This window comes from Periplaneta americana, chromosome 4 (genome assembly GCF_040183065.1).
Source record: "Periplaneta americana isolate PAMFEO1 chromosome 4, P.americana_PAMFEO1_priV1, whole genome shotgun sequence".
Lineage (NCBI taxonomy): Eukaryota > Metazoa > Arthropoda > Insecta > Blattodea > Blattidae > Periplaneta > Periplaneta americana.
The window spans coordinates 31,274,410-31,301,668 of NC_091120.1; the positions used below are offsets into that span (position 1 = coordinate 31,274,410).

A 27,259-nucleotide genomic window follows, 5' to 3' on the forward strand; every position below is an offset into this window, starting at 1 on the left:
ATTGAAAGAGACGATAGGGTACACGTAAATGAATATAAAATATGAAACCTATCTTACGTTTTGTGATTAAATGCACGGTTTATTAGAAAATTAAGTTTGAAGTTTCAGCAGTCCGGCTACATCGTCGCTAAACACTCTACTCGTATACAGATGTAAGAGGGCAACGAACTCGGCGACTATCTGTGCGTAAGCTGCCAAGACGTTTTCACGCGTTCGCTTCGTGCAATGGCTTGAATTTAGGAGTTTTTAAAATTAAATTTATACGAAAACCGTTCACGCTATTGAAATACTCCAGAAGGATAAATTATTCTTTATTAGATTTCCTATCGATATGGGCGAAAATCACGATTTTACTCGCAATAGTCACCGAATAAGACAGACGTTGGCATCAGTAGTACATGTCGCACGGAGTCGAACGCAACTACGCGATCTCCCTCCCTCACACCCCTAGCTGTTCGCCATACCGGGGTACCTGTCAGACCGGTTGAGGTACTGGCAGTCAGCGGTGGATTGCAAAAAAAAAATTTCGCTAAGAAAGCTCCTGAAGTAAAAAAGTCGAAAAATATTACTTCCACAAAGAATGGAAAAATGGGTTCTTTTGTTGCGAAGAAGGGGAAATTGTTAGGTGCTTATTATGCTATAAAACGTTACTGGCAGTGAAGAAGAGCAACGTTCAAAAGTAAAATATCCACATCTTCGGAGTTTTGTTATGAAAATTACTTCTATGTTTGGTTCAACCTACACTTGTTTTTTCAGTTGGCCACTGTAAAATCCAAATCAAGATCACGCATTTCAGACGAAAATTTATTCCATCAGCTCACAATTGCAATGTCTGACATAACTTCAAATTTTGAAACACTTGCTGATTTACGTGACGAAGAAGAATAAACGAATCCCTTCTTTTAAGGGCATAAATTGACAACAACAAAGAAGTACAGCAATAGGTTTAAAAATAGCCTAATTGTTGTTTTTTCTGTTTCTTAGTAATGTGCTTGATATTTTGTTAAGAATCTGTTTTTCATAAGTTCTTTAATTTTATTTTCTAGTGATGTAAATTAGTGATTGATGCCCTTTTAAAACAAATAGTTTCAGATTATGGCATTACATTTTAACTGTTGTGGAATTGTACGTTTTATGTAATTTTATAAGGTTTTTACAGTAATTGTTTAAATTAGAAATACAGTTACGTTTCAGCTTTTTGTAAAATAGTTTGCATTTGTTTTGGAAAATTTGTTATCTCTCATTGTCGTTATTCATAAAAATAACATTCAGAAAATTGTGTATCTTTTTGTCCTGCTTAATTGCTTAACTTTCCGTGTTTCAATACTTCACGCGATCCACAGCTGAGTATTACGTTAACAGGTGATGCGTGTTGCAGCAATCAGAGTAGTACGGCGCATCTCTTTAAATGCCCACGTATGGAATAAGAGATTGTTTAACATTTGGGAAAAACATTTTTTTCTGAAAAAAAAAACATGAACTTTCCACTAATATGATATTATAGTTTTTTGTTACATACAACATGACCTATTCCCTCTGGAAATCTGCAAGACTATTTCACTTTCACCTTGTATGTAGGTAGTATGTAATAAATGTATATAAACCAGCATATATGCATACACTTACAACATAATTATATAAGTAACCATATTTGATAAGTACACCATGATTCATCACCGCCTCAATCATCAATATCATAAACATTAATCAAAATCTAAAAAAATCAGTTAAATGAATACAAGTCATCTACAATACACAATAGAAACGGGAACTCAATAATAGTAATTAAAAAACGTCTACTAGTACGTATACTCACAGATTCTTAAAAAAAAAAACACACAAAGCGTGTAAAATAAACAACCCAAAAAAGTACATATCCATAAACATATGTTCGTATTTACACGTTCATACATTCAATTGCAAGTAGTTTTGAAACTTTGCAGATATTAAGTTCAAATGCAAGATGCGTCAAACTCAAAAGTTCTATTCCAAACAAAATCGTAGTGACATACTATGTACAGCTGAGGAGGCAAGACCTGGCAAGTGAGCTTGGCGATAGGGGAGAGAATAAGCTATCAGAAAGAGAGTTTGTGCGAGATCGTGCGTATTTGCTTGCTTTCCGCACAAAACCAATACGCGGTAAGTGTGAAATACCACATTCAGTATTCCCAACGTAACACACATAACAATTTCCCTATTCTTACCGCTTATTCATTCATTCATTCATTCATTCATTCATTCATTCATTCATTCATTCATTCATTTATTTTATTCCATAGATCTTACATGAGCAATGAAGCTTTAAGATGTGGAACATGTCAACATTTTACAATATTACAATTACAATTTTTACAAATTTTTATAGTTTTACAATTTAGTAATTTTCTACAATTTTTACAATTTTGTACAATTTTTTATATATTTTTTTTTTTACATTTTGGCGACATGTAGTGAGATGAGATGAGGTCCGAGGATTCGCCAAAATATTACCCGGCATTTGCCTTTTCGGTGGGGGAAACCTCGGAAAAACCCAACCAGGTAATCAAATCAAAGGGGTTGATGCCAAGGACTCGCCATAGACCATCCGGCTTCAGTCCCACGGCTGGGGAAAACCTCGGAAGAAACCAAAGACCAAAGGGGGATCCAACCCAAGCCCGAACGCAGCTCTGGATCAGCAGCCCAGCGAGTCTGCCGACTGAGCTACATCGATGGCTCTACTAAAAGTATACAATACATAGCCAATCAGATTATTAAATTTACAAACGCAAACGATCATTCATAAGTTGAGCTATATGTATAATACAAAACAAATGAATTAAATTTAAGGCATAAACAATTCAACCAGTTGTGATATACAGAAATTGATAATACATATCATGCAAACTACTTCAAATTACAAACACAAACAATTTATCAGTAGAGCTATATAGATTACCATTCAATTTAAAGCATATACAATTCATCGGCCAAAACTATACAAATATATACAATACAAAGTAGCATACTTTCATTAAGCTATACAAATTTGTGCAATTAATATCAAGTAGATTAATTCAATTTATAATCATAAACAATTCATCAGTTGAGCTATACAAATTACCATTCAATTTACAGTAGGTCTATATACAATTCATCAGTAGAGCTACACAGACTAGTAATCATTTTAAGAACATATACAATTCATTAGCCAAACTATACAAACATATACAATCAAATTAGTTCAATTTACAAACTTATTTTCGTTAAGCTATACAATTCATATGAAGTAGATTAATTCAATTTATAAGCTTAAACAATTCATCAGTTGACCTATACAGTATACTATTCAATTTACAGTACATACAATTCATCAGTTATGCTAAACAAAAAATACAGTACATAATAAACAGATTAAGTCAATATAAAAACATATTTTAGTTGAGCTATATAAAATTGTACATGTCATTTAAGTAGAATAATTCAATTCACAAGCATAAACAATTCATCAATTGTGTAGAAGGTATGAGTATGTAGAAATTTGGTTAATTCTTTTCTGAACCTTTTCTCGTTGTTCTTCAAGTCTTAAGATAATTAGACAGTGCATTGAAGACTGTTATACATGAATAGCGAACTCCTTTTTTAAAACAGCTTAGACTAACAGAGGGTAGATGAAGATCTGATTTATGTCTAGTATTAAAATGATGAATGTCTTGATTAGTACTGAATTTATCTTGGTTCTTAATATACAGCATCATTAGGGAAAGAATGTATTCACAAGGTAAAGTCAAGATTTCTAAGTTTCGGAAAATATTTTTACATGAGGTCCTTTTATGCACACCGGCCATTATTCATATAGCTTTCTTTTGTAAAACAAAAACGTGTTTAGCTTCAGACGAGTTACCCCAGAATATTAATCCATATTTCATTACAGAGTGAAAATATGCAAAGTATGACATTTTAAGTAAGTTTATATCACCAATAGTAGACAAGGATCTTAATGCATAACAGGCAGAGCTCAATTTACGAGTAATACATTCTATATGCGTTTTCCAGTTCAAGTGATTATCCAATTCTAAACCAAGAAACTTTGTGCTTATAGATTCTTTGAGATGAGTTTCATTTAATCGAATACAGTAGGAAACCTGAGCACTATTGTGTGTACTAAATTTGACTGCACTGGTTTTATCAACATTAAGTGCTAGTTTATTTGCATGGAACCATTCATTCATTAGATTCAGCACTGTATTAGAAGTGTTTATAAAATGATCGTATTGTTTGCTTGAAATAATTACACTTGTATCATCTGCAAATAAAATTACATGGGATGAATTGTTTATGGTCAAGGCTAAATCATTAATATAAACTAGAAACAACAATGGACCTAAAATTGACCCCTGCGGAACACCATGTTTAATATTTCTAAATTCTGAATAAGTAACTTTATGACTATTTGGTACATTTATTTCTACTTTTTGTTTTCTATTTGATAAGTACGATGTAAACCAACCCAACATCTCATCTTTAATACCATAAAACTTCAATTTTTTTACTAATATACTATGGTCTACAAAATCAAATGCTTTAGCCAAGTCACAAAAAATCCCACCTACATGTAGTTTCGAATTTAATGAATTTAGTATTTCATCCACCAAACTAAAAGCAGCATTCTCTGTCGATTTTTGTTTTCTAAATCCAAACTGTTCTAAAACTAATATATTGTTGGACTCCAGGTAATGATATAATCTATTATACATAACTTTCTCAAACACTTTTGAAAATGTTGTTAATAATGATATGGGTCTGTAATTAGCAATAGTACATTTATCTCCCTTTTTGTATATTGGTTTTACTATTGAATATTTGAGTCTTTCTGGAAAAATACCACATTGCATTGACAAATTGCATAGATAGCTTAACGGAGGGGATAATACTTCAGAACAAGCTTTCAGAACTTTACTTGGAATTTCATCATATCCAGAGGAATATTTTGTTTTTAGTCATATTCATTTTACTGCTTTAGGCTTTTAACCTATTATTTTTAAAGACGTTCAATATAGTAATAATTATAAATTGGAAACTTACCACTGCAATTTCACCTACATTGCACTGTTAATTATTGTTTTTAAATATTTGCAAAAATTAAGTAAACTCTACAACACCACAAAAGTTACTGCATTTGTAATGCAAGTAACATTAAGGAAGCCGTGAAAAAATCAACAAGATTCCAGACTCATCATAGACTAGGGAAAAAAAAAGACAGACGTATATCACGGCCTACTGCAGTATAGTAAACACAGAAAACATTTTATAGGAACAATGTTGAAGATAGATATATTTGTTTTCCAAAGTTGCCGTCATTGAACAGAAACCAAGATGGAGATTTCATTGCAACTAATTAGAAATTCCTCTTTCAGGTATGTAATAAACGATCTTCGCACAAAATAATGTACGATACACGAGCGGTATGTTTGTTTTCATGTTCTCGGAAATTAAAAAAATGAACTACGTTTCGCTTTTTCAATCTTTTCCTCGAACATGAAAACGTCAACATACCGCTCTTGTAACGCGTATTACTATTATTTCATGATGCTGAATATTACACGAATCTACCGACACGGAAGTTCATCTCAGACTAATGGCGGTTTGTCTAAGTATTGTTAGAACACTTAACGACTGTTAAACCTTCAACAGTTTGTTAAATACAGTTTTTCCATTTGTTCAACACCAGTTTGGCTTAACAGATTCTTAACCGTTTGTTAACTTTAAATGTAGGATTTCAGGCCTTTAACTCATTTAACAAACAGTTAAATATGGCGAATAACACCACAGCTGTTCAGAAAAAAGTTGTGAAAATAACATGTTATGTTTCTCTTTGAGGAATGTTTAGAGTAAGGGCCGGTTTCACCAAGCTTCAGTAAATCAGTGCAAATGAAACATTAACTACTACTGAACATTAAAATATTTACACGAGTACGTTTATATGTGCGCTCTCTCCCTAGACTTCAAGCGGAGCAGCTATATGTGCCTCGTCGCGCTGATAATGTCATGACACTGCGATGGAGTAGTCAGCAGAGAATTGGCTTGCCATCCCAGGGACCCGTGTTCGATTTTTGGCGATAACATTTTTTTAAAAATGTAACTATTTTTTATACATGTTACCTTTCTTCATTTTTTTAATTTTGTGTACTGGAACGAATTATTTCGCAACTCTGGCTCCACTAGGAGAATTTAAAAAACTCTTGGGAGATCAATTTTTTTCCCGAAATAAAACAAAGATAAACAAACAAATTAAAGAAAAATAAAATAAATACACATGTGGATCTAATATTTCATCCACATGCCACCGGTGTCTATCACTGCCTGGCATTTTCGGGGCATTGAGTCCACCAGATCGCGGAAATAGTTCTGGTCCTTAGCGAAATCTTTCCAGGTAGCCAGAACTTGATCCCAGAACTGATCTGGATTTTGAGGTGGGATGTCTCGATATTTGTCAATCCTCCTCTTTTTCATGCTTTTCCGTGAACCGTCTTTGAACGTTTATGGCGGTGTGCGCGGGGTGATTATACTGCTGAAAAATTAAATTTCCATAGGAAAGAAAACGATTATAAATTCCAAGAATCCAGCTCTTTCGCTTCTGTTTTAAAGCCAGTGTAAACATATCTTATCGCTAGCTATAATATAATTGTAATAAATGAAAGTTAATATACCAATTAAGTTTTGTTATGTTTCAAATGCACATTACGTATTAATTTACTAATATTTCTTAGGTACCGGTATGTAGTTATAATAACCACTTTCATGTCTTAAAATAAAACTCAGTTGTATGCTACCTAGTTGACTAGTTTCAGCTTTGTCTCAACCGTTTTTATTATATTCTAACCTATGTTCAGTTTCTTCTAAAATTTTGAGTACCGGTACCATGATCTTCGTGACGCGGTATCTTTTGTGATTTTTGTGTGATTCAAATTTTCGAAATGATCGGTTTTTAAATGGTTAACATTATCTCCATTTGACTCTTAATTTTCGAGCAGTTCCAGATATAACAATTCTGCGTCGAAACGTTCCGCATTTTATATTGCAACTAATGAATAATTAAAAATTTAAAGACGGAAATTTCTATCACTAAATTTAATGATAGTTTTACTGGTTCGTTAGGCTAAAGATGCTTGGTGAGATATAAAAATGATTTAATGAACCAGTAAATAAATTAATGAATCATTAAAACCATAATGAAGCTTTGTGAAACCGCCCATAAGACTGGTAATATATAATTTAAAATATATTTTGGAATATTAATATAGGGAAGATAATCTTCATAAGTCAACTGATTATCATACTGACGCTTATTTCGATGCTGAGCTAATATCCATTTAATATTGAGGAAATGTGCGATCTTAACGTGGCAAGAAATTGAAGTCAGATTTGAATATCCTACAAACAGAAATAGGCCACTTGTTCCAATTCATCAGCTACTATTAACTCTAGATTCTATGTTACTGGCTCTTCAACTATAGCCGATGTCAATAGTACTTCAAAATACGCAGTGAGTAAATAATAAAATGTTTCAGCAGCAATTGCTTCTTTAGGACGAAATTACATATAATTTATACACGGAACTAAATTAGAGAATTTTATATGATACGAAATTCTCATCGGGGTTTTGTGTACAGTTGACTACACACATTCGTGTAATTATTGTCACCTGGTGGTCATAATGCTGAGATTTTTCTAAACAGAAATTCATATTTAGCATTATAAAATATAACCATACTTATAATAATTATTATTATTCAATAGTAGTCAATGCAACTTTCATTTATCAACTCTCTGTACTGTATGAATCATGGCTACTGTAACAGGTTACGATTTTACACATGTTTCATGACTTACTCTACAGTACAGAATTTAAATAATAATATCAGCCAATAAGAAGTTAGCTTACATATGCAAAATCATTACCAACTGCTGCTGAGTAGTTAGAATAGTATTAACAACAGTTAAAGTTAAGTGTTGGTTATTTTAAACAAAATTATGTTGGAAAAATGGAAAACATCTTAACAAAACGTTCAAAATAAACGAGCTGTTAATTTAACATTTGTTAAGCCAAATTAAACATTACTTGGAAAAACTGGCCATTAGAATCACGAAATTACTAATCAAGTCACTTAAGAATTCTTAGGAGTATAAACTGAAAATAAAAGCTTAAAGACGAAATAATTAGCTACTAATAAGACCTGTAAGAAATAAAAACATTTAAAAATACCTTACAATCTGTATTGTATTAGCTTTTTATAACACTGTTGGAGCACAGCAGAAACCGGACAAGTCCAAAAACTCCAATTTTGAGCACCGTACAGTTCTCTTCACTTCATTTCAAGGCGCATCTATTGGCATACTAAGTTTCTACAAAAACCAGATTTGTGCCATTGAAATGGATGTTTGAAAATATAGCGTTTCTGCAAAAAGTTGATTAGTCCAACGTCTTTCTAGCAAAAAACGGATGTCACAAACTTATCCGATTCTTGTTAGAAAATATCATGAAGATGGCATTAGTGTTGTCTTTTTTTTTTGTTTCACCGCCATATTAGCTGTTATTGTCGGTGTTATTGGTTAAATATTTCGTTTCACAAATGAATGATCATCAAAATGAACCAGATCCAAAAAAAGCAAATCATCAGAGTGAGGAGAATGTTGAGGTGGCAGAAGATGACAATAGCAGGGGTGTGATGAGTGAGACAGATATAATAATAATAATAATAATAATAATAATAATAATAATAATAATAATAATAATAATTTATTTTTGTGACCGAGCATAATTTGTGTTGTTATTAAAACAAAAATTTTTCGATACTTGATATACCTGACGTGCCAAGAATTCAAAGACTGAAGGACCCAGATTAGAATGAGAAAAATATAAACATAACAATATGGTTTTTCTTGTTCGGGAAATCATTCTAACGTTGTTTATACTTTAATAAAACACTTTTAATTTATTTGTATGTTGACAATATGAATTAAACTTGATTTCACATACTTTTTGTCAATTTATGTGAGTATATCTAAAATTTTCTGCAAAAAGTGGATGTCCAAATGTTTTTTTTTTTTTTTTCAAGAAACCATATAAAAGAGAACAGTGAAACGTTTTACCAAAGATGGTAGATATATGAGATACTTATTATTTATTTTACGAGAAACGTTAGGGACAGTCTTTCGTTTTCTGAAAAATTAATATTTTGCTATCAATCCTTCAATTCTTAATTTGTCATCTGCTACAACTTTAGACCAAATAAAAACATTCTTTTTTTGACCTTCTTGATCATACTCCTACTCAATGATCTGATGGTTGCCATGCTGGGGTACCGACAATTCGTACCTGAGATAATTAGTTCCGGAATAAAATTTATTCTGTTTATTAATTCTGATTAATAATCACTACATATGTAATGTGTAACAATACAACTGTTACACAGATACGTCATAGTTCCGTCATTACTTTATTACGAAAGGTAATAGAATAAGTGAAATTCTCTATTTCCTCCGATAGTGTGCGCTAGTATGCCGTGCTAAGTATCGATAATGAAACTGGGCCTGATCGATTACCGCGCTGTATTTTGTTCAAAGAGTACAGCTACAGCAATATTATTCTGTACTCTTTGTTTCGTTCTTCTGTTGTTACAAGGCAATCATCATCATAAAATGAAGACTTGAAATAAAAAAAGGCTCTAAGTGCCATAATTATGAATTTGAGGAAAATGAGTTTTAAGTGTACTAGGTAATAATTAATGGTCATAATTTCAGTATTAATGTGTTTTAATTGAAAGATAAGCATAGTATGGAGCTAGTATCCAAAGGAACTTACAAAAGTAATATTGTACGAGTAATAGTATGAAAAACGTACTGAAAGTGGAAATTTAATGAAAGGCTCTAAGTTCCATACTTCAGAATCAGCAAAAAGATAGTGAAGAGGGCAAACGAATGAAACAAAAATAGTTTTTTGTTCATAAAATAATAGTACATTATGCAACGAGCCTACAATTGTAGTAATTAAGAAGCGAGTACGGATATTTATGAAACGAGCGCAAGCGAGTTTCATTATTTTCATACTAGCTTCTTAATTACCATTATAGGCGAGTTTCATACGACTTTTTATGCTCGACCATATTTCTAATTTGAAATTATTCATTTTATTTGTATCTAACTGACCTTGAGCAATACCTCGTAAATTGTGAGATTTGCGCAGACGCGAAAGTATTGATTTTTCCAAGGAACAGATGTCCACACTGACCTTGACAGCCTGTAAGAACCTACAGCAGTGACCGGCATGTTCCGTGCTCTGTGACCTCATACGACGTAGCCGCCTTGCTCTTTGTCCGGCAATCTCTGCATACTGAGCACAGCGTGGAGAGAAGGTTCAACCGAACAGTGGTGGTGCGGGTCTATGCACTGACAGATCGCGATCCATTCTTCTGAGATAGTATGGGAAAGGCACAATTACAATACATTTGTACGAAAAAAAAAACTGTACAACCGTGATAAATCAATGTAACAAAATATTTTGGTTTGTAATCAAATTTAATGTACTTACAATAATATGAAACTCATAATACAGCCACTTGCAGAAGCCTTTGCATATATAAATGAAATTCCGAAACTGCTATAAACATATAAACATATAAATAAATACTTTAAGCAGTACTGCAACACTTTATCTACTGGGAAACTTGAAAACAGTGTTTTTTAACACGCATTTTTCTACATAATATACAGATTAAAGTATATAGGCCCTATCTTGGTGAGTAGTATGCAAAGTATATTTCAACTTTTCAAACACACCATCACTTTGTGTCACTACCGTGCCCAAGCTAAACGCTTTGTCGAGATTTTTTTCCTCTTTTCTCGCGTACTAATTTTGCAATATTTGGAGTCATAGCCTGGCTAACACACAAGTGAAGAATATGTTTCAAGTCCAGATCAGACAGGTGGTTTCTATGTTGTGGTTTGCAGAAAAGAACTGTTCACATACATACGTAGATCCGAATATGCTCAACATTCTAGCAGCAAATCTATGCAATCGAGGGAATCTTGCCTGGGTAAATCTTCTATAAAATGTAGATAGATCCTTTTGTTTTCAACAGTCCCGTTTTACTGCTGCACTGACGCCACTGCGCTGGTGTGTGCTAACATTAATACGACTCAACTGCTCGCTCTCCCAAGCTCTTGCGATCTGACTGGCTCTTACGTCACAACTGTAGCATCTGCCGGCCACTGACCTACAGAGTAAACTAAATATTAACTTTGATATAAGATTGAAATTAAATTAGACATTGAAAACCGAGATGACAAATTGAATTTATTTGAATATTATTTACAATTAACGCTAATTATTATAGTAACAGAACATAACCTTCTGCGACAGTATTGGATTTCCAGCCTCCGTGACTCTTCGCTAATTCTCTTTCGATTGCATATCCGAGAATAATCGATACTTGCGGTTTTATAACGGTACAAAGCTAACTTGTCATTGGCTGAGGTTTTATAACGGTACAAAGCTGATTCGTCATTGGCTGAACACCTGTACTTTAATGAGTAGGTGTACTTTAATGACATGCATTAAAGGACTGCTACCAGGTGTGTAATTACTACATTTCGGCATGGTCGAGCATAAAAGTTTATTCAGTAATGCATCTGTAAAACTGTTTGTGGTCATCATTTGTCAGGTACTGTATCATTTCAGTCAAATTCTTTTTCTTCTCGGTTAATACCTGGATTTTCTTCCGAGTTAACGCAAATATTTCAGAAAATGTTCCTCTGCAAACTTGCACTAGGTCACCTTGCCCATCTGGAACAGTGTAACGAATAGTTGTTTGTCTCCTGCTCTGTGAAGGGTCGTCGTAGGTTCCATGACGTCTTCTTTTAACATGTGATACTTGCATCAGCCCCATCAAGTAACTCCCTCGCTTTTCAATAGGTTCGTTCCAACAACAGTCAGGAACCAACCGTAACCGCCGTGAGCATGCGCAGTACAGAAAAAGCGTTCCAACACAATCCGAACCAGTCCTGAACCGGAAACATGTACTGCAGTCGGGCGTTCCAACAAGCTTTTGACACGGGTTCGGAACGGTCAGAAATAGTCCGTGGATTGAGGCATGTACGGAAGAGTACGCGAGACGCGCATGCGCATAAGCTCACCAACGTCTCCTTGATCCTGAAGAAAGACATGATCCACTGTTCATATCATTGAGGTTAAATATGAAAAGTGACAGTGCAGACGAATAATAAAACTAGAGATTTAATTTAAATTTTCGCCAAAAAGAAAGAGAATGGAAATTATTTGGGTATTGAGACAGTAAATTACAATTTCAACATGCAGCTTTGATTAAAAGTATAATAAATAACGTACATACATTAATAATTAAAAAGGAACAATTTTTATATGAGAGTCCCACAGTACAAGACGTTGAATTATCGGAATTCTTGCCTTCCATATTTTTTGTCATCCTTTTATAGAAAATGATCGAAATTCTATTTTCTGCAATTAGAATTAGCTGCGAAACGATAATAATTAAGCATCTCGTTCTTAGCAAAGATGATCACAATTATAGCATCTCTGGATTTAGTACATAACGATCCGCGAAAGCGTTCCAACAGCGTCCAGTCCAGTTTCAATCCCATAGCAGATGCTCAACTAGCGCATGCGCATAAGATGGTACAGGAACCGTACATGAATTGATCCATGAACCGCTTGTTGGAAGGAACCTAATATCTTCCAGGTCATAAAAATCTTCAAACAGCCCGACCTTCTGTTCATAGCTGAGGTTCTTGCATTTATACTTGCATGCACACCGACTCTGAAAGCAAGCTGGAGAACCCTGTGCATTACCTCACTAGGTCTACCAGTTTTTTCTGTTGTCACAACCAACATAATTTAGTTATGCCCACGTGCATCAACGGCGGTTAGTGTAACCACTAGTTAAAATTGTCACCTAAGCCCTGGTTAAGCATTTTTATGGTGGATCGACCTCGGTTACGACTTAAATAGAAGGTTAACCACAGTAATCTCTAACCGGCCATATTCGAGCGGTTAAAGGAGATAACCAGTGATTAGTAGAGCAAGTAAAGCAAAATTGCGGCCAGAGCCACAGATGTTTATTTCGAAAACGATTATTATTACACAGTACTTGAATTACTTGGATACGCCTAGAGCGTGAGTGTGAAGTTTCTTTAGTGGAAAGAGAGAGTTCTTACGAGACAGAAAATTTCAGGAGGATGTCGTTTATCCAAATCTACAAATGGCTCACTTGAAATAACACAAAAACAATCTTATTTCTTCTATTGATCGCCTGCTTATGTTACGATTCTATGTAACTTATTTTCTATATTTTAAGAGGGAATACTTGAATATCTCTTTCTCCATGTCACTGGCTGAACAAAGAGAAGTTATGGATGGATCTTAGGATAATGAACAATAACCTAAATGAGGTCCTGGATCGTACACACATTCCTACTAATCTTCTCCATCCTTTTCCTTTATGGATATTCCTTCTTTTTTATATAATATATTTAAATATAGTAAGTAAGTCTATCGATACTTTAACCTCATATTGGAATATAATCATTTTTGCATTCAATTTTCTATTTTGTACGATTTTAACCTAACAGCACTGAAAAACAAAGAAATGCAACTTGCAAATATAACAGCGCCCAAAGGCAAACAAATGCAACGCGAAAATGTAGGACATGTTCATTTCGATGTAGAACGGAGTGAGCGCAGTCGTTTTTAGACGTTGACTATTATCTTTGCAGCGGTATGGATGCTTTCCTTTTGTCATTTTGTAGCAACAGTGTACCATCATAGACTTTACTCTGGTTAAATGAGGTGTCAGTTAACCATGTTTAAGTAATCGGTGATTATGAATGATGCACAGAAATTACATTTTAACCGCCGTTACTGTTTAACCGTCGTTTCGTAATCTATGATTACTGCGTTTTTAACCGATGTTGATGCACTTCGCCCTTAGACCTTACTGTTGCTTTCATGCAAACAGAACAAGAATAATCAGTCTGTCCAGGTATGGTGTAGGTTAGCGATTAGTAATGAGACTTATGGCGAAGTGCATCGACATTGATTAAAAACGCAATAATCATAGATTACGAAACGACGGTTAAACAGTAGCCGTGGTTAAAATGTAATTTATGTGCACCATTCATAATCACCGATTACTAAAACATGGCTAGCTGACACCTCATTTAACCAGAGTAAAATCTATGATGGTACATTGTTTCTACAAAATGACTAAAGGAAAGCATCCATACCGCTGCAAAGATAATAGTCAACGTCTAAAAACGACTGCCCTCACTATGTTCTACAGCGAAATGAACGTATCCTACATTTTCGCGTTGCATTTGTTTGCCTTTGGGCGCTGTTATATTTGTGAGTTCCATTTCTTTGTTTTTCAGTACTGTTAGGTTAAAATCGTACAAAATGGAAAATTGAATCCAAAAATGATTATATCCCAATGTTAGGTTGAAGTATCGATAGACTTCATTACTAGATTTAAATGTATTATATAAAAAAGATGGAATATCCATAAAGGAAAAGGATGCAGAAGATTGGTAGGAATGTGTGTGCGATCTTGGGCCCCATTTACGCCAGGGAATTGTGCATTATCCTAAGATCCATCCATAACCTCTCTTTGTTCAGCCAGTGACACAGAGAAAGACATACCGGTATTCGAGTATTCCCTCTTAAAATACAGAAAATAACAGTTACATAGAATCGTAATATAAGCAGCCGATCCGTAGGAGAAATATGATTGTTCTTGTGTTATTTCAAGTAATCCATTTGTAGATTTTGATAAACGAAATCCCTCCTGAAATTTTCTGTCACATAATTCCTCGTAAGCATTCTCTCTTTCCAGTAAAGAACCTTCACGCTCACGCTCTATCCAAGTAATTCAAGTACTGTACAATAATAATCGTCTTCGAAATAATCACCTGTGGTTCTGGCCGCCATTTTGCTTTACTTGCTCTACTAATCGCTGGTTATCTCCTTTAACCGCTCATATTTGGCCGGTTAGAGATTACTGTGGTTAACCTCCTATTTAAGTCGTAACCGAGGTCGATCCACCGTAAAAATGCTTAATCAGGGATTAGGTGACAATTTTAACCGATGCTTACATTAACCGACGTTGATGCACGTGGGCATTACCTCCTGTGCTGGACGAGCTTTTACAGGAACATTTTTATTACCGGTATTTGAACTTAGGCCTATGTACTCATTTCCTCCATTTTTTCAGCTTTTTTTTTTTTCATTTCAGCGCAGTACCTTCTCCTTTAATTCGTAGTTTCTTTCCTCTCAAACTCTCACAAATATCTGCCGCCTCCGTCATTTAATCTATGAGGAGGAAGCGCGCGGTACAATGAGCCTTTCATATGTTAACAGCGTGGCAGTTAAACCGCATGCTATCTTTCGATTGCATTTGGTACTACATTTTCATTCGTGGCAGTTCGAGCCTTTTATACATTATTGGGCTTGGCATATAGATCCCATTTTGCACACAATTTCAAAATTCCGTATTATGGCACTTAGAGCCTTTTTTATTTCAAGTCTTCAATTATACTTCTAAAAGTATACAAACGCTAAACGCTAGACTAAAGCAAAATATCCTTTATGTGTGTGTTTGTTTGTACGGGGGGGGGGGGGCAAACGAAGACGAAGTCCGCGTATAGACTTACAGACAGCTTAATTAAGCGTAAAATTCCCAGAAGGTGGGGATGAAATGAATGAGTGAGCGTAAGGGTGGCTTTCTCAGCTCCGGAGATACTATACAGACGGAACCAGGCAAGTATCTTAACGGTCACCAGAAAACACAGACCGCTCCCCCAAACAATAGCGGTACTCCACCCAGACAGCCCTCAAAATACATCATCATCTCACTGATATTTGTTATTGCAAGTTATCTTGAACTTTCTGAGCGGTGACAGAGGGGCAGAGGGAAGAAAGCGCGTAACGTGGGTGGAGCCAACTGAGTTATTTGCGCACGCTCCGAATCATAATCTCTTGTCAAGAAACATAGAGCTATTTCCTTCACTGCGTACCAGTAGTGTTAAGATGGAGCAGCAACCTCAGGGTAGTAATTATGGTGAAATCACACCACCGTAGAGAAAAAGTAACGCTTTTATCCACAGCGGATATTGCGATGAGGGAAAATTAAACAAATGTTTGCTGGAACCTCTTGATAAGGAATATGAGAGAGCAGCTAAATACTCTGGCAAAAGTATTAGTTCCGTGAAGAGAATTAAGAATAATATTGAATTTCGACCGAATGAACCTCACACTACTCCGGGAAAGAATAGGTATATAATGTTATTAAATTATTGCTATAATAGTTATGTACAATAGTGTGTGTACTGTGAGCGACATAATGAATTACTGTTGTAAGTTATTATTTTGTTATAGCTCTGCAAAACATATTATTTCATTCCAGACTTGTGGTAAAGTGGACGAATTCGATCAACATGTCATTCCGGATACAATCGAAGAATTCTATCTTGTTCAGAAAGCAGTACCTACGTTTAAGAAGAAATTCCGAATGGATGATGCCATTGACGAAATAATTAATTTTGGACCAAGCGATGAAGACGATGACGATGATGGCAGCATTGATAGGAATATGAACTGTGTATAATTTTAAATTAATGTAAATTCAAATAATAAGCCTGTAAATATTGTTATAAGAATATGTACATATCAGCTGTAGGTGTAAGTCATGTAGGCCTATATAATGTATAGAAATAGCTGTAGTAACTCCGCCATTGCCGGTCCCCAGCACGGATGAGAGAGGAGGAGTGTATATACGATTATATTTAAATACTTACTCATTACAGGTTAATTAAAACCTGCTACGAAACCATGTTCAGTTCTTTCACAATATGAGCCGTAAAGTGAAAGAATCAACGTTTTCTGAAAAGAGTCACGTTATCCGAGGGAGGGGCATCCTTGCCGTGCCGTTACGTTGATGAGTACATGCCGTATCGAGGAGTTTGAAAGACAGACTTAGGGGATGTAAGGTTCAAGATAACTTGCAATAACAGTAGGCTACACTATACTTGTTTTTTTGAAAGATGGGACATGACAGGAGCGTTGCGATCGGCAGAGAGATAATTTGTTTAAACAAAAGCCGCCCTAAATAAGGGTTCGATAGATCGGCCTACTAATCAATTCATAAAGAATAATAACTAAACAAAACAATTTTGTGACACTTGGAAAGAAAAAGAAAAAACATTAAGATAAGAAAACGTAGGAAATCATTTACAATAAAAATGTTGTTGGGTACAAATGATTACTAATTATAGCTAAGGATGATTTTAACACGTGAGATCCTATGACAACAATCGTTGCATCAGAAATTTTATATTGTTTAAGTTGATTTAAAGTTTCACGTGGGATCGTGCCACGGGCACCGAACATGAGCCCAAAAACTGTCCAATGTGTAATGTGGTATTGTGCTCCAAGATGCTGACAACAAGACTCATATACGACTTGTTTTTCACGACACACCTGTTGTGGCTGTTGCTCATGCATCTCAAAATGGATTGTGGGATCAAGAATGACACCCTTATCCTTCTGCCGATCAATTATGATGATATCAGCCCGTCTAGTAGAGCCAACAGAAGAGACGCAACCAACCTCCTCATAAACCTCATAGGAAGCATTCTGACGGATTGAAGCTGCGATGAGAGAACGAACCGTATTATGTCTGTTGATTCGGAGCAATTCTCCATGATAGCAGAAACCCAAGACGTGAGGAAGCGTTTCTTGCTCGTCGCAACTGAATGTCACATAGCGTGGTAGGTCTGTTGCTATGGTAACGACGGTTGAGTTGCCAAACTTCCGTTCCCAAGTGACGAATGCTTAATAGCTCTCTTCGCAATATTTATTGTGCACACAATGTTAATATTGGAACATTTCGTCTTTGATTCTCTGTCGATTTTTGTATTGTTTTCTTACCTACGCGTCAATTGTCAATGAATGTTTTAACGTCAGCCATCTTAACGTGAATTGCTAACTTCTATCAGCTGGCAGTGTGGTAGTCCATATTGGCAACATAGCACTGTAGTTCCAAACTCGGCCGCTTAACTGTCATGTCCCATCTTTAAAAAAAAAACAAGTATAGAAAGGACAAAGCGAAGTATTTCGAAGAAACCTGCTCCTGTTCTGTATTTAGCCAGTCACAAATCCCACTTGAAACCTTCAGGATTTTAACTCTGATCTCCTGCACAGAAAATTCATGTCATGGCCGCTCCGATAGCAGTGCGTTATGTAATTTGTATGGATTGAGTAAAATCTATTAACAATCGTAAACAATAGAACTGCACATTAAACTGGCGCCTTTATATGCTTTTACAAGGAGCCGCGTCTGAACACAACTGAATCCGATACAGTTTTAACATTGATACGAACTTGAAATTAAACAAAGGTCTTGTTATGAAGTGTTGTTAGCATCCAGACGCAGAATCATCAGTCACAATGTGTGACTAAATAGAGAAAAATGGCTCTCACGTCCGGCGAAATGTCAAACTCGCTAAGGAATTGCGCAACATACTCCGCAACGAGAGCGTTGGGTTGTCTATTCACAAGCCTAAACGAGGTATTGTACTCTCAACATTCGCGGCGTGCTTCTTTTATAGTAACTATCCCATTCGTAACATGAATGTGTAGATTGAGAAGAAAAAAACGAGATTTTAAGGTTAACGTAGAAGAGAAAATTACCAAAATCATCAATTAAAATTATTATGAAGTTCTGTATAATTAATTCTGATTAAAACGAGAGAAGCAGTTTCAAAATCTGACAATTCCTGTTTCGGTTAATTTTGAGATATAAACCATCGTTGCATATTTGAACAGAACTTTAACGAATGAGCTGGAAAGCTAAGATCAGTAAAAGAATCATACAATTTCATCAAACTTAATAATTAACTCGTCGAATGGACCTCACTGCATGTCCTACAAAAATATAGCCAGGGCTAGTGAAAAATTAGATATTAGAATAAATTTCGAGCATTAGTGTCAGAAAACAATAAAGAGAGGTGTTCGAACAGTAAGGGCTCGTAGATGATAAGGTAAAGGTAAAAATAGCCACTTACCCGCCATGAAGGTTCTTGGGGGGCAAGGAGGTAGAGTTCTATATTTTTTTATCTCTGCACTAGAATGAAGTTGTGATCGGACCGCGCTCCGTCCGTCTTTTTAGCACGGGAAAACCCGGTACTAAATTTTATAGGAGGCTGAGTGAACCTCGGGGCCGTTCTAATAGTTTCGGCAACGAGATAATTTCCTCACCAACCGGAATTGAACCCAGGACCTTCCAGTTCGGTAAGACAGAAACAAGAAGTAAAAATATAGTGTATTAGATCTAAGTGTTACAAACATTATTTATTTCTCTATGTAATCAAAAACGGAAATTAAGACTTTGGTCGAAACGTGGTACGAATCGTTGAATGCCTATTAAAAAAAAAACATGTAAGCCATAAAAACAGCCAATTGTTCACTGATCAGGAAGAGAAAACTGAATTGGCTGGGTCACTGACTGAATGATGCAATGGAAGGAATGGTGAATGGGAAAAGAGTTCGAGGCAGAAGATATTAGATGACAGACAACATTAATATATATGGATCATATGAGGAGACAAAGAGGAAGGCAGAAAATAGGAAAGATTGGAGAAACTGGTTTTGCAGTGAAAGACCTATCCTTGGACAGAACACTAAGTATGTAAATAATTAATAACAATTTTGTTATATATAGGCCTATTTATATACACAATAGGCCAAAAAAGGCACAAAATTAGAAATACTCTGTTTTCGGAAATACATAACATTAATTTATAATGAATACACTGTTGGAAAGAGTAAACTTAAAAAATGAGCAGGACTTTTTATTATGCTTTTTTAGGTTCAATTAAAATCTTATGGAGGTCAATACACAATGATGCGAAAAATGTGGTTTTCGAAGATAATTTATTACTTCAAAATCCAGAACTCAATGTTGGTAAAATTAATAATAACTGATGATCTTTCAAATAATCAAAATAAAAAATAATGCTCTACCCAACCGCCATTTTCCCGCACAACCATTTGTAGGCGTCTTCTCCATTGTCCAATAGCACTGGATATCTGTCTTTGATCAAGCCTGTCCCAACATTCATGAAGGCGTTGTCTTAAATGTTCAATATTACGAATTCTTGTTTTGTAGTAAACTGTTTTTGTAGTTGATTCCATACAAAATAGTCCATAGGATTAAGATCTCGTTTGAAACTCCAGCGGAAACCATCAGAGAATCTGAGAAGTGCGATCTTTCACGCAATAATCTCTCAGGAGGGATATCATGTCCGTATCTTGCTAATCAATCGTTGTACACTTGAAACAGACCATTCTCGCTTAGCGTATTTCCTTACAATTTGAAGGGCAGATAAATTATCATATTGGTGCAAATGTTTAACGAAAATTTTGTCTTCGTCCGTTAAGCGATCCATTATTCACAAAATGAGAACTCAAAACGGAAGAAAAATTATGGTAGCACAACAAACGGCTTGGCCTGCTGAACTCGTAAGACCATAATGCTTAGTTTGGCATAAACGATCGATTTTGCACTGTCTTACAAAAAATGAAAAATAATGTTTAATAAATGGTAAAAAATTAAATATTACAGTACTTTCCCGGTCTACAAGAACTGTGAAATTTGTCTGTGGAATAAACTTTAAGTGAAATCATTAGCTACTGGAATATAACCATTTAAATTTTGTGCTTTTTTGGCCCACTGTATATATATATTTCTAGAATTTCCAGTGACTAATTATTTTAAGTACTACAAGAAAAGCTGAAAAAGCGTCGGTTGAATTCACTACGAGACACTGCTGATGTAAGGAAAAAAATAGACACTAGCCAAGATGATCAAAGATGAACCCATAAAATTGATAAAACTAGTATAATTATCACAATTTAATAGCTGTTAATAGTTTCATACATCAAAACGTTCATCTTAATGAAACGTCGCAGTAAATTTTGGAGGTTAGTGCCAAGACATATCCACGTGTTTATTTAAGAACGTCAGGAAAAATATATGTACGATTTATTTAACTTATCCGCCTAAACAAAAGCTAAAAAAACAACTACGACCACAGTAAGTATCATGCATATTACTGGCAGTGTGTTGGCATGAAGACTTCTTACCTCCAATTGGATCAGACTCGTCTATTTGAATCATTGTGCAGCAGTCTCGGATCTGGAAACAAAACAAATGTTTGTAGGTCAGTTCTACATCGTCGAGCTTACACAACAAAACAGCTAAAAACGAAGCTAATTAAATTACAGTGCGGAAAGCCTTAGAGATAATTGGTATAACACGGAAGGTTCAATATTGAAACTTGGCTCACTTCAAACGACTCTAAAGACGTCATGCAATTTCACGGCATTTTCAACACAAGGGTTTCCAGATATGCTATGTACGTTTATAAAATAGAAAGAAGCATAAATGGCTTTTAATGTTACCAACAAACACAGTCACCTGTATACTCAAAGATCAGTAGTATCCGAGCAACTAGAGAGATAAATTATGCATAGGATACCCGGGTTTGAATCTCACAGGAGAACAGCTGTTAGTGAGATCATATTGAAATTTCGATGACAGAATCTACATCTTATAGAAATCCCGTACACCATAAATTTGCTGCGAGTTCAAACTGCAAATTCCCAATATCGAGATAGCAATGTCTATTAAAACATTAGGGGGGAAAAATGGAGTATTATTGCAGGATTTGTGCGCCCCTGTACGGTCGTTCGGCAGAATCACAGCACGCCCCGTCTCTCCCCACTACTGCTGATGAGGGGTGCATGCACAAATTATTGCTGCTGAATGGCTGCTTTATCAGGCAACCTTGTAGAAAGAGGAAAAAAGGAACCATTTGGAAATATAGGAATAATCTTTGCTATTTTAGCAAATTGGTTTATTAGGTTTTGTAGCTGATTTTTTATGTGTAGCATTCTTACAATACGTCTCTTCTGTGAGCGAATTTTCAAGGCAGGTTTCGATTTGAACTCACTGAAGGTTCCCTTGTCAGAACAGAAGAAGTAAAATTTGTATAGAAAAGAACTAAAGACTCTGAATACAATTTTCTTGACAATAATAAATAATTTGTCCCCAATTAACCACCTAATACTCGCGTCTTTCTCTTCGTTCTTATACTTCTTTTTCTTCTTCTTTCTACGTTTTTTCTCCACATCCTCTTTCTCCACCATCACCTTCTTCTTCTTCTTCTTCTTCTTCTTCTTCTATGGCGCGTCGGCCCGTTTTCGGGTTGCTCTTCACCAACCTAGTCGATCCTGTGCTGCAACTCTCCCATTCCGGATTTTGAGGATTTGTAGTGCATCCTGGCAAACATCATCTTCCCATCTGTTACGTGGTCTTCCCACCGGCCTTCCTCCCCCGAAGTCTTCTAAAAATACCTTCTTTGGGACTCGATGTTCTTCCATCCTAATTAGATGACCTGCACATTTGAGTCTCTTAATCCGAATAACATTCGACAAGGGTACCTCTTCATACAAGAAGTATAATTCGTTATTATATCTAATTCTCCATTCCCCTTGCACGCATAGAGGTCCATAATTCTTCCCAGGATTTTCCTTTCGAAGGAATCGATCTTTTCCACGGCTTTCTTTGAGAGGGTCCATGTTTCACTTCCACACATCACTATGCTCCGAATAATTGTTTTGTATAGCATTACTTTTAATGTCTGGTTTATATCCCTGTTTCTGAAGATGGGAAGTACTGAGAAATATGCTTTATTGGCAGTCTGTATTCTTGCTTGTATTTCTACCATTTCCTAATTTTTGCTGGTTAGATGTATGCCAAGATATTTAAATTCATTCACTATCACCATCACCTTCTCTCCCTCAATTACCATTCTTTCCTCCACCATAAGTTGGGTGACCAATAGAAGGCGTCACCAAAATTTCTTGTTAGTCACAGTTCTCGACATCTCTTCACCTTCATTTTCTCCTTTAGTTCTGTCTTCCCCGCCTCTTGTCGTCTTCCCCTCCTCTAACCTGTCTTCTCCTCCTCTTACCCGTCTTCCCCTCCCCTCGTCACGACTTCCCCTCCTCTTGTCCCGTCTTCTCCTCATCTTATTTCATCTTCATTTTTATTTTCAAGTTGTTCCATTATTGTGAAGTTATTGCTACATACTGAATGGGACTAAATTACCTGGTTGAGGTTTCCCCGGGAGTTTCCCTCAACCCATTACGAGCAAATACTGGGCAACTTTTGTCTCTGGACCCCATACTCATTTCGCTGGCATTATCACCTCCATCTTATTCAGACGCTAGAATAGCAGTTAATAACTGCTGCTGCTGCTATTACTACTACTACTACTAGTACTACTACTACTGCTACTACTACTACTACTACTGCTGCTATTACTGCTGCTACTACTACTACTACTACTACTACTACTACTACTACTACTGCTGCTACTACTACTGCTGCTACTACTACTGCTGCTACTACTACTGCTACTACTACTACTCCTGCTACTGCTACTACTACTGCTGCTGCTACTACTACTGCTACTACTAGTACTGCTGCTACTGCTACTACTACTACTACTAATGCTACTACTGCTGCTACTACTACTACTAATGCTACTACTGCTGCTACTACTACTACTACTGCTGCTACTACTACTACTACTAATGCTACTACTGCTGCTACTACTACTACTATTGCTGCTACTACTACTAATGCTACTACTACTAATGCTACTACTGCTGCTACTACTACTACTAATGCTACTACTACTACTGCTGCTGCTACTACTACTACTATTGCTGCTACTACTACTACTACTAATGCTACTACTGCTGCTACTACTACTACTACTATTGCTGCTGCTACTACTACTATTGCTGCTACTACTACTAATGCTACTACTGCTGCTACTACTACTACTACTACTACTATTGCTGCTGCTACTACTACTACTACTACTATTGCTGCTGCTGCTACTACTACTACTACTATTGCTGCTGCTGCTACTACTACTACTGCTGCTGCTACTACTACTACTACTGTTGCTACTACTACTAATGCTACTACTGCTGCTACTACTACTAATGCTACTACTGCTGCTACTACTACTACTAATGCTACTACTACTACTGCTGCTGCTACTACTACTACTATTGCTGCTGCTACTACTACTGCTGCTGCTACTACTACTGCTGCTACTACTGCTGCTACTACTACTAATGCTACTACTACTACTACTACTACTACTACTACTAATGCTACTACTGCTGCTACTACTACTACTACTACTAATGCTACTACTGCTGCTGCTACTACTACTACTACTAATGCTACTACTGCTGCTGCTACTACTACTACTACTAATGCTACTACTGCTACTACTACTACTACTACTAATGCTACTACTGCTGCTACTACTACTACTACTACTAATGCTGCTACTACTACTACTACTACTACTACTATTAATGCTACTACTGCTACTACTACTACTACTACTACTAATGCTACTACTACTACTAATGCTACTACTACAAATGCTGCTGCTACTACTACTAATGCTGCTGCTACTACTACTACTACTACTACTACTACTACTACTGCTGCTGCTACTACTACTACTACTACTACTACTATTACTGCTGCTGCTACTGCTACTACTACTACTACTACTGCTGCTGCTGCTGCTACTACTACTACTGCTGCTACTACTACTACTACTGCTGCTGCTACTACTACTGCTACTACTACGGCCTAACAGCCAATGTTGGACCCTAGCCTCCTCTAGCTTCTTCCTCCATTTTTCCCTATCCATCGCCATCCTTCTCCATGCCGCGCTTCCGAAGAAGAGTCTGGAGTCTGTCGTAACCGCATCAATCCAACTATCTTTAGGTCTTCCAACAGGTCTCCTCCCATAAATCTTTCCTTCCAAAATTTTCTTTGGTATTCTCTAGCAATTAATAAAGCGTCGTGAAATAACCAATTAAAAATTATTGCTACATAAAAAATCCTTCTTACAGTGATTTTTTTATTGTTGTTCACTTTAACACTTATATTAAAACTATAAAATTTTCTTTAGTTAAAACGTTAAAAGTGGTTAAACATTAAAAAAAAAGGTAATGTATCTTAATGACAAACATTACCTTTGTTTAAGGGTCGAATTCACAGTCAACACTTATCGTAAGGAAACACTGAAGCAGTTGCTTGTAATAATTTCCAATTCATAAATCCCACTGAAGTGAACACTTATTCAAATAAGTTAGCTTGTCAGTTTACTCAAGTGTTTCCTCATATGCATTGTAATCAGCTGATTCGGTATACAATAGATGATGTTTATGATTTAATTTAATCTATTGAGTTCTGTAATTAACATGAAAATGAGTTTCGGCAAGCAAAACATATATCAGAGATATGGAAAACCCTTTAGAGATGTATACTTACTTACTTATTGGCTGTTAAGGAACCCGGAGGTTCATTGCCGCCCTCACATAAGCCCGCCATTGAGCCCTATCCTGAGCAAGATTAATCCAGTCTCTACCATCATATCCCACCTCCCTCAAATCCATTTTAATATTATCTTCCCATCTACGTCTCGGCCTCCCTAAAGGTCTTTTTCCCTCCGGCCTTCCAATAACACTCTATATGCATTTCTGGATTCGCCCATACGTGCTACATGCCCTGCCCATCTCAAGCGTCTGGATTTAATGTTCCTAATTATATCAGGTGAAGAATACAATGCGTGCAGTTCTGCGTTGTGCAACTTTCTCCATTCTCTTGTAACTTCATCCCTCTTAGCCCCAAATATTTTCCTAAGAACCTTATTCTTATTGTATAATGATCAACAATTATTTAAGAGGAGATACCCATTCGACAAGAACACAATTCACAATACAACTATGAGGCTTACCGATTTCGCCGCTGCTGAAAGTACTGGTTGCTTTGAGATTTTATGATACAGCAACATTTCAAGTAGATTTAAGTAGCTTTTTTTTTTTAGAAAAGTATTCACGTCCCAAGTGTTATTTGCATATTTGTTTGTATTCTACCCAAGGAATAAGCTGTTAAAATTTGCATAATTATATCATTTCTACTTTGTTTAGCATAAAAATAACTGAAAAATAAATGAAAATGATTTACTTACAGGAATATTTCCGGAGTTTGCATTAAACTCAACTGCAATTTTGTTCCATGTCAATTTCTTCTTTTGGAGAGAACAATTATCATTTTTTTTTTTTTTTTTTTTACTTTCGATGATATCTCTATATTTCATAACTAGTTATCTTAGCTCACTTCTTTCTTTTCTGTAAAATGCTTTCTGGACATCTTGTATAATTTTTAGCTCTATAATATTTACTTCTGTATTTGTGTATGACAATAATGCTGATTTAACAATTTGAAGACGCTGGAAAACAAATGAATGTAGGAAAGCGCTCACATCTAGCCATGTTGCCATATTTCTTTCGATGTCAAGAGAATGCTCAGGGCATATGAATGAGTAGCGTCTCTGCAATACGATCTAAAATAAGTGCTAAGGAAATGCTCATTACTTAAGTGTTTCCTCATATTATAAGTGACGACTATGAATTCGACCCTAAAACATCTTATAGTCTTATATTATTTAATAACACACGAAAGCTATGTAGGCCTACAATAATTGAACGAATTTATAAGTTGTACCAACAAAAAGACAATGCACTTCTGACATTATTACCACATAAAAAGAAATTCTTCTGAAGAAAGAAAAAAATATCCCTTTCCAGAATATTCAAAGAGCCCTAAAATGAACTACGGGAATCTCCGGATGCCCGCGGACCCCACTTTGAGAACCACTGCTCTAGATTATTTAGTATTAGCCGTACCCATGCGCTCCGCTGCACCCGTTAGAAATAAATATAAAGTAATTACATAATTAAATTAGGACATTTGATCCAGGGAACATTCCGTGTTTGATAGAAAAATAAATCGTTTAATATGTTACTTAATTTAAATTGTATTTAAAATATTAAAATGCGATCATTTTGATCCAGAGACTAATCATTTGGTGCAATGACAATTCCTTTAACATGTTTCTTAGTTGTTATTACCAATTATTTTTGGAAAAGCGAAAATTAACAGAAAAATGTTGGCTACAGATTTATTATTATATTATATTATATTATATTATATTATATTATATTATATTATATTATATTATATTA

General features: G+C 35.6%; 1 protein-coding gene across 3 annotated transcripts in view; it reads right to left on the reverse strand.

Annotated features, from left to right (window-relative positions):
• Positions 1-27,259, reverse strand: part of LOC138697662 (myosin light chain kinase, smooth muscle-like) — a 192,331-nt gene that overhangs the window by 108,544 nt on the left and 56,528 nt on the right. For all 3 annotated transcript variants that reach the window (XM_069823104.1, XM_069823101.1, XM_069823103.1), the window contains exon 2: positions 21,209-21,260. In XM_069823104.1, coding sequence (XP_069679205.1) covers positions 21,209-21,242 — 34 coding nt within the window. In that variant the 5' untranslated portion in view covers positions 21,243-21,260. The remainder of the gene's footprint in view (positions 1-21,208; positions 21,261-27,259) is intronic.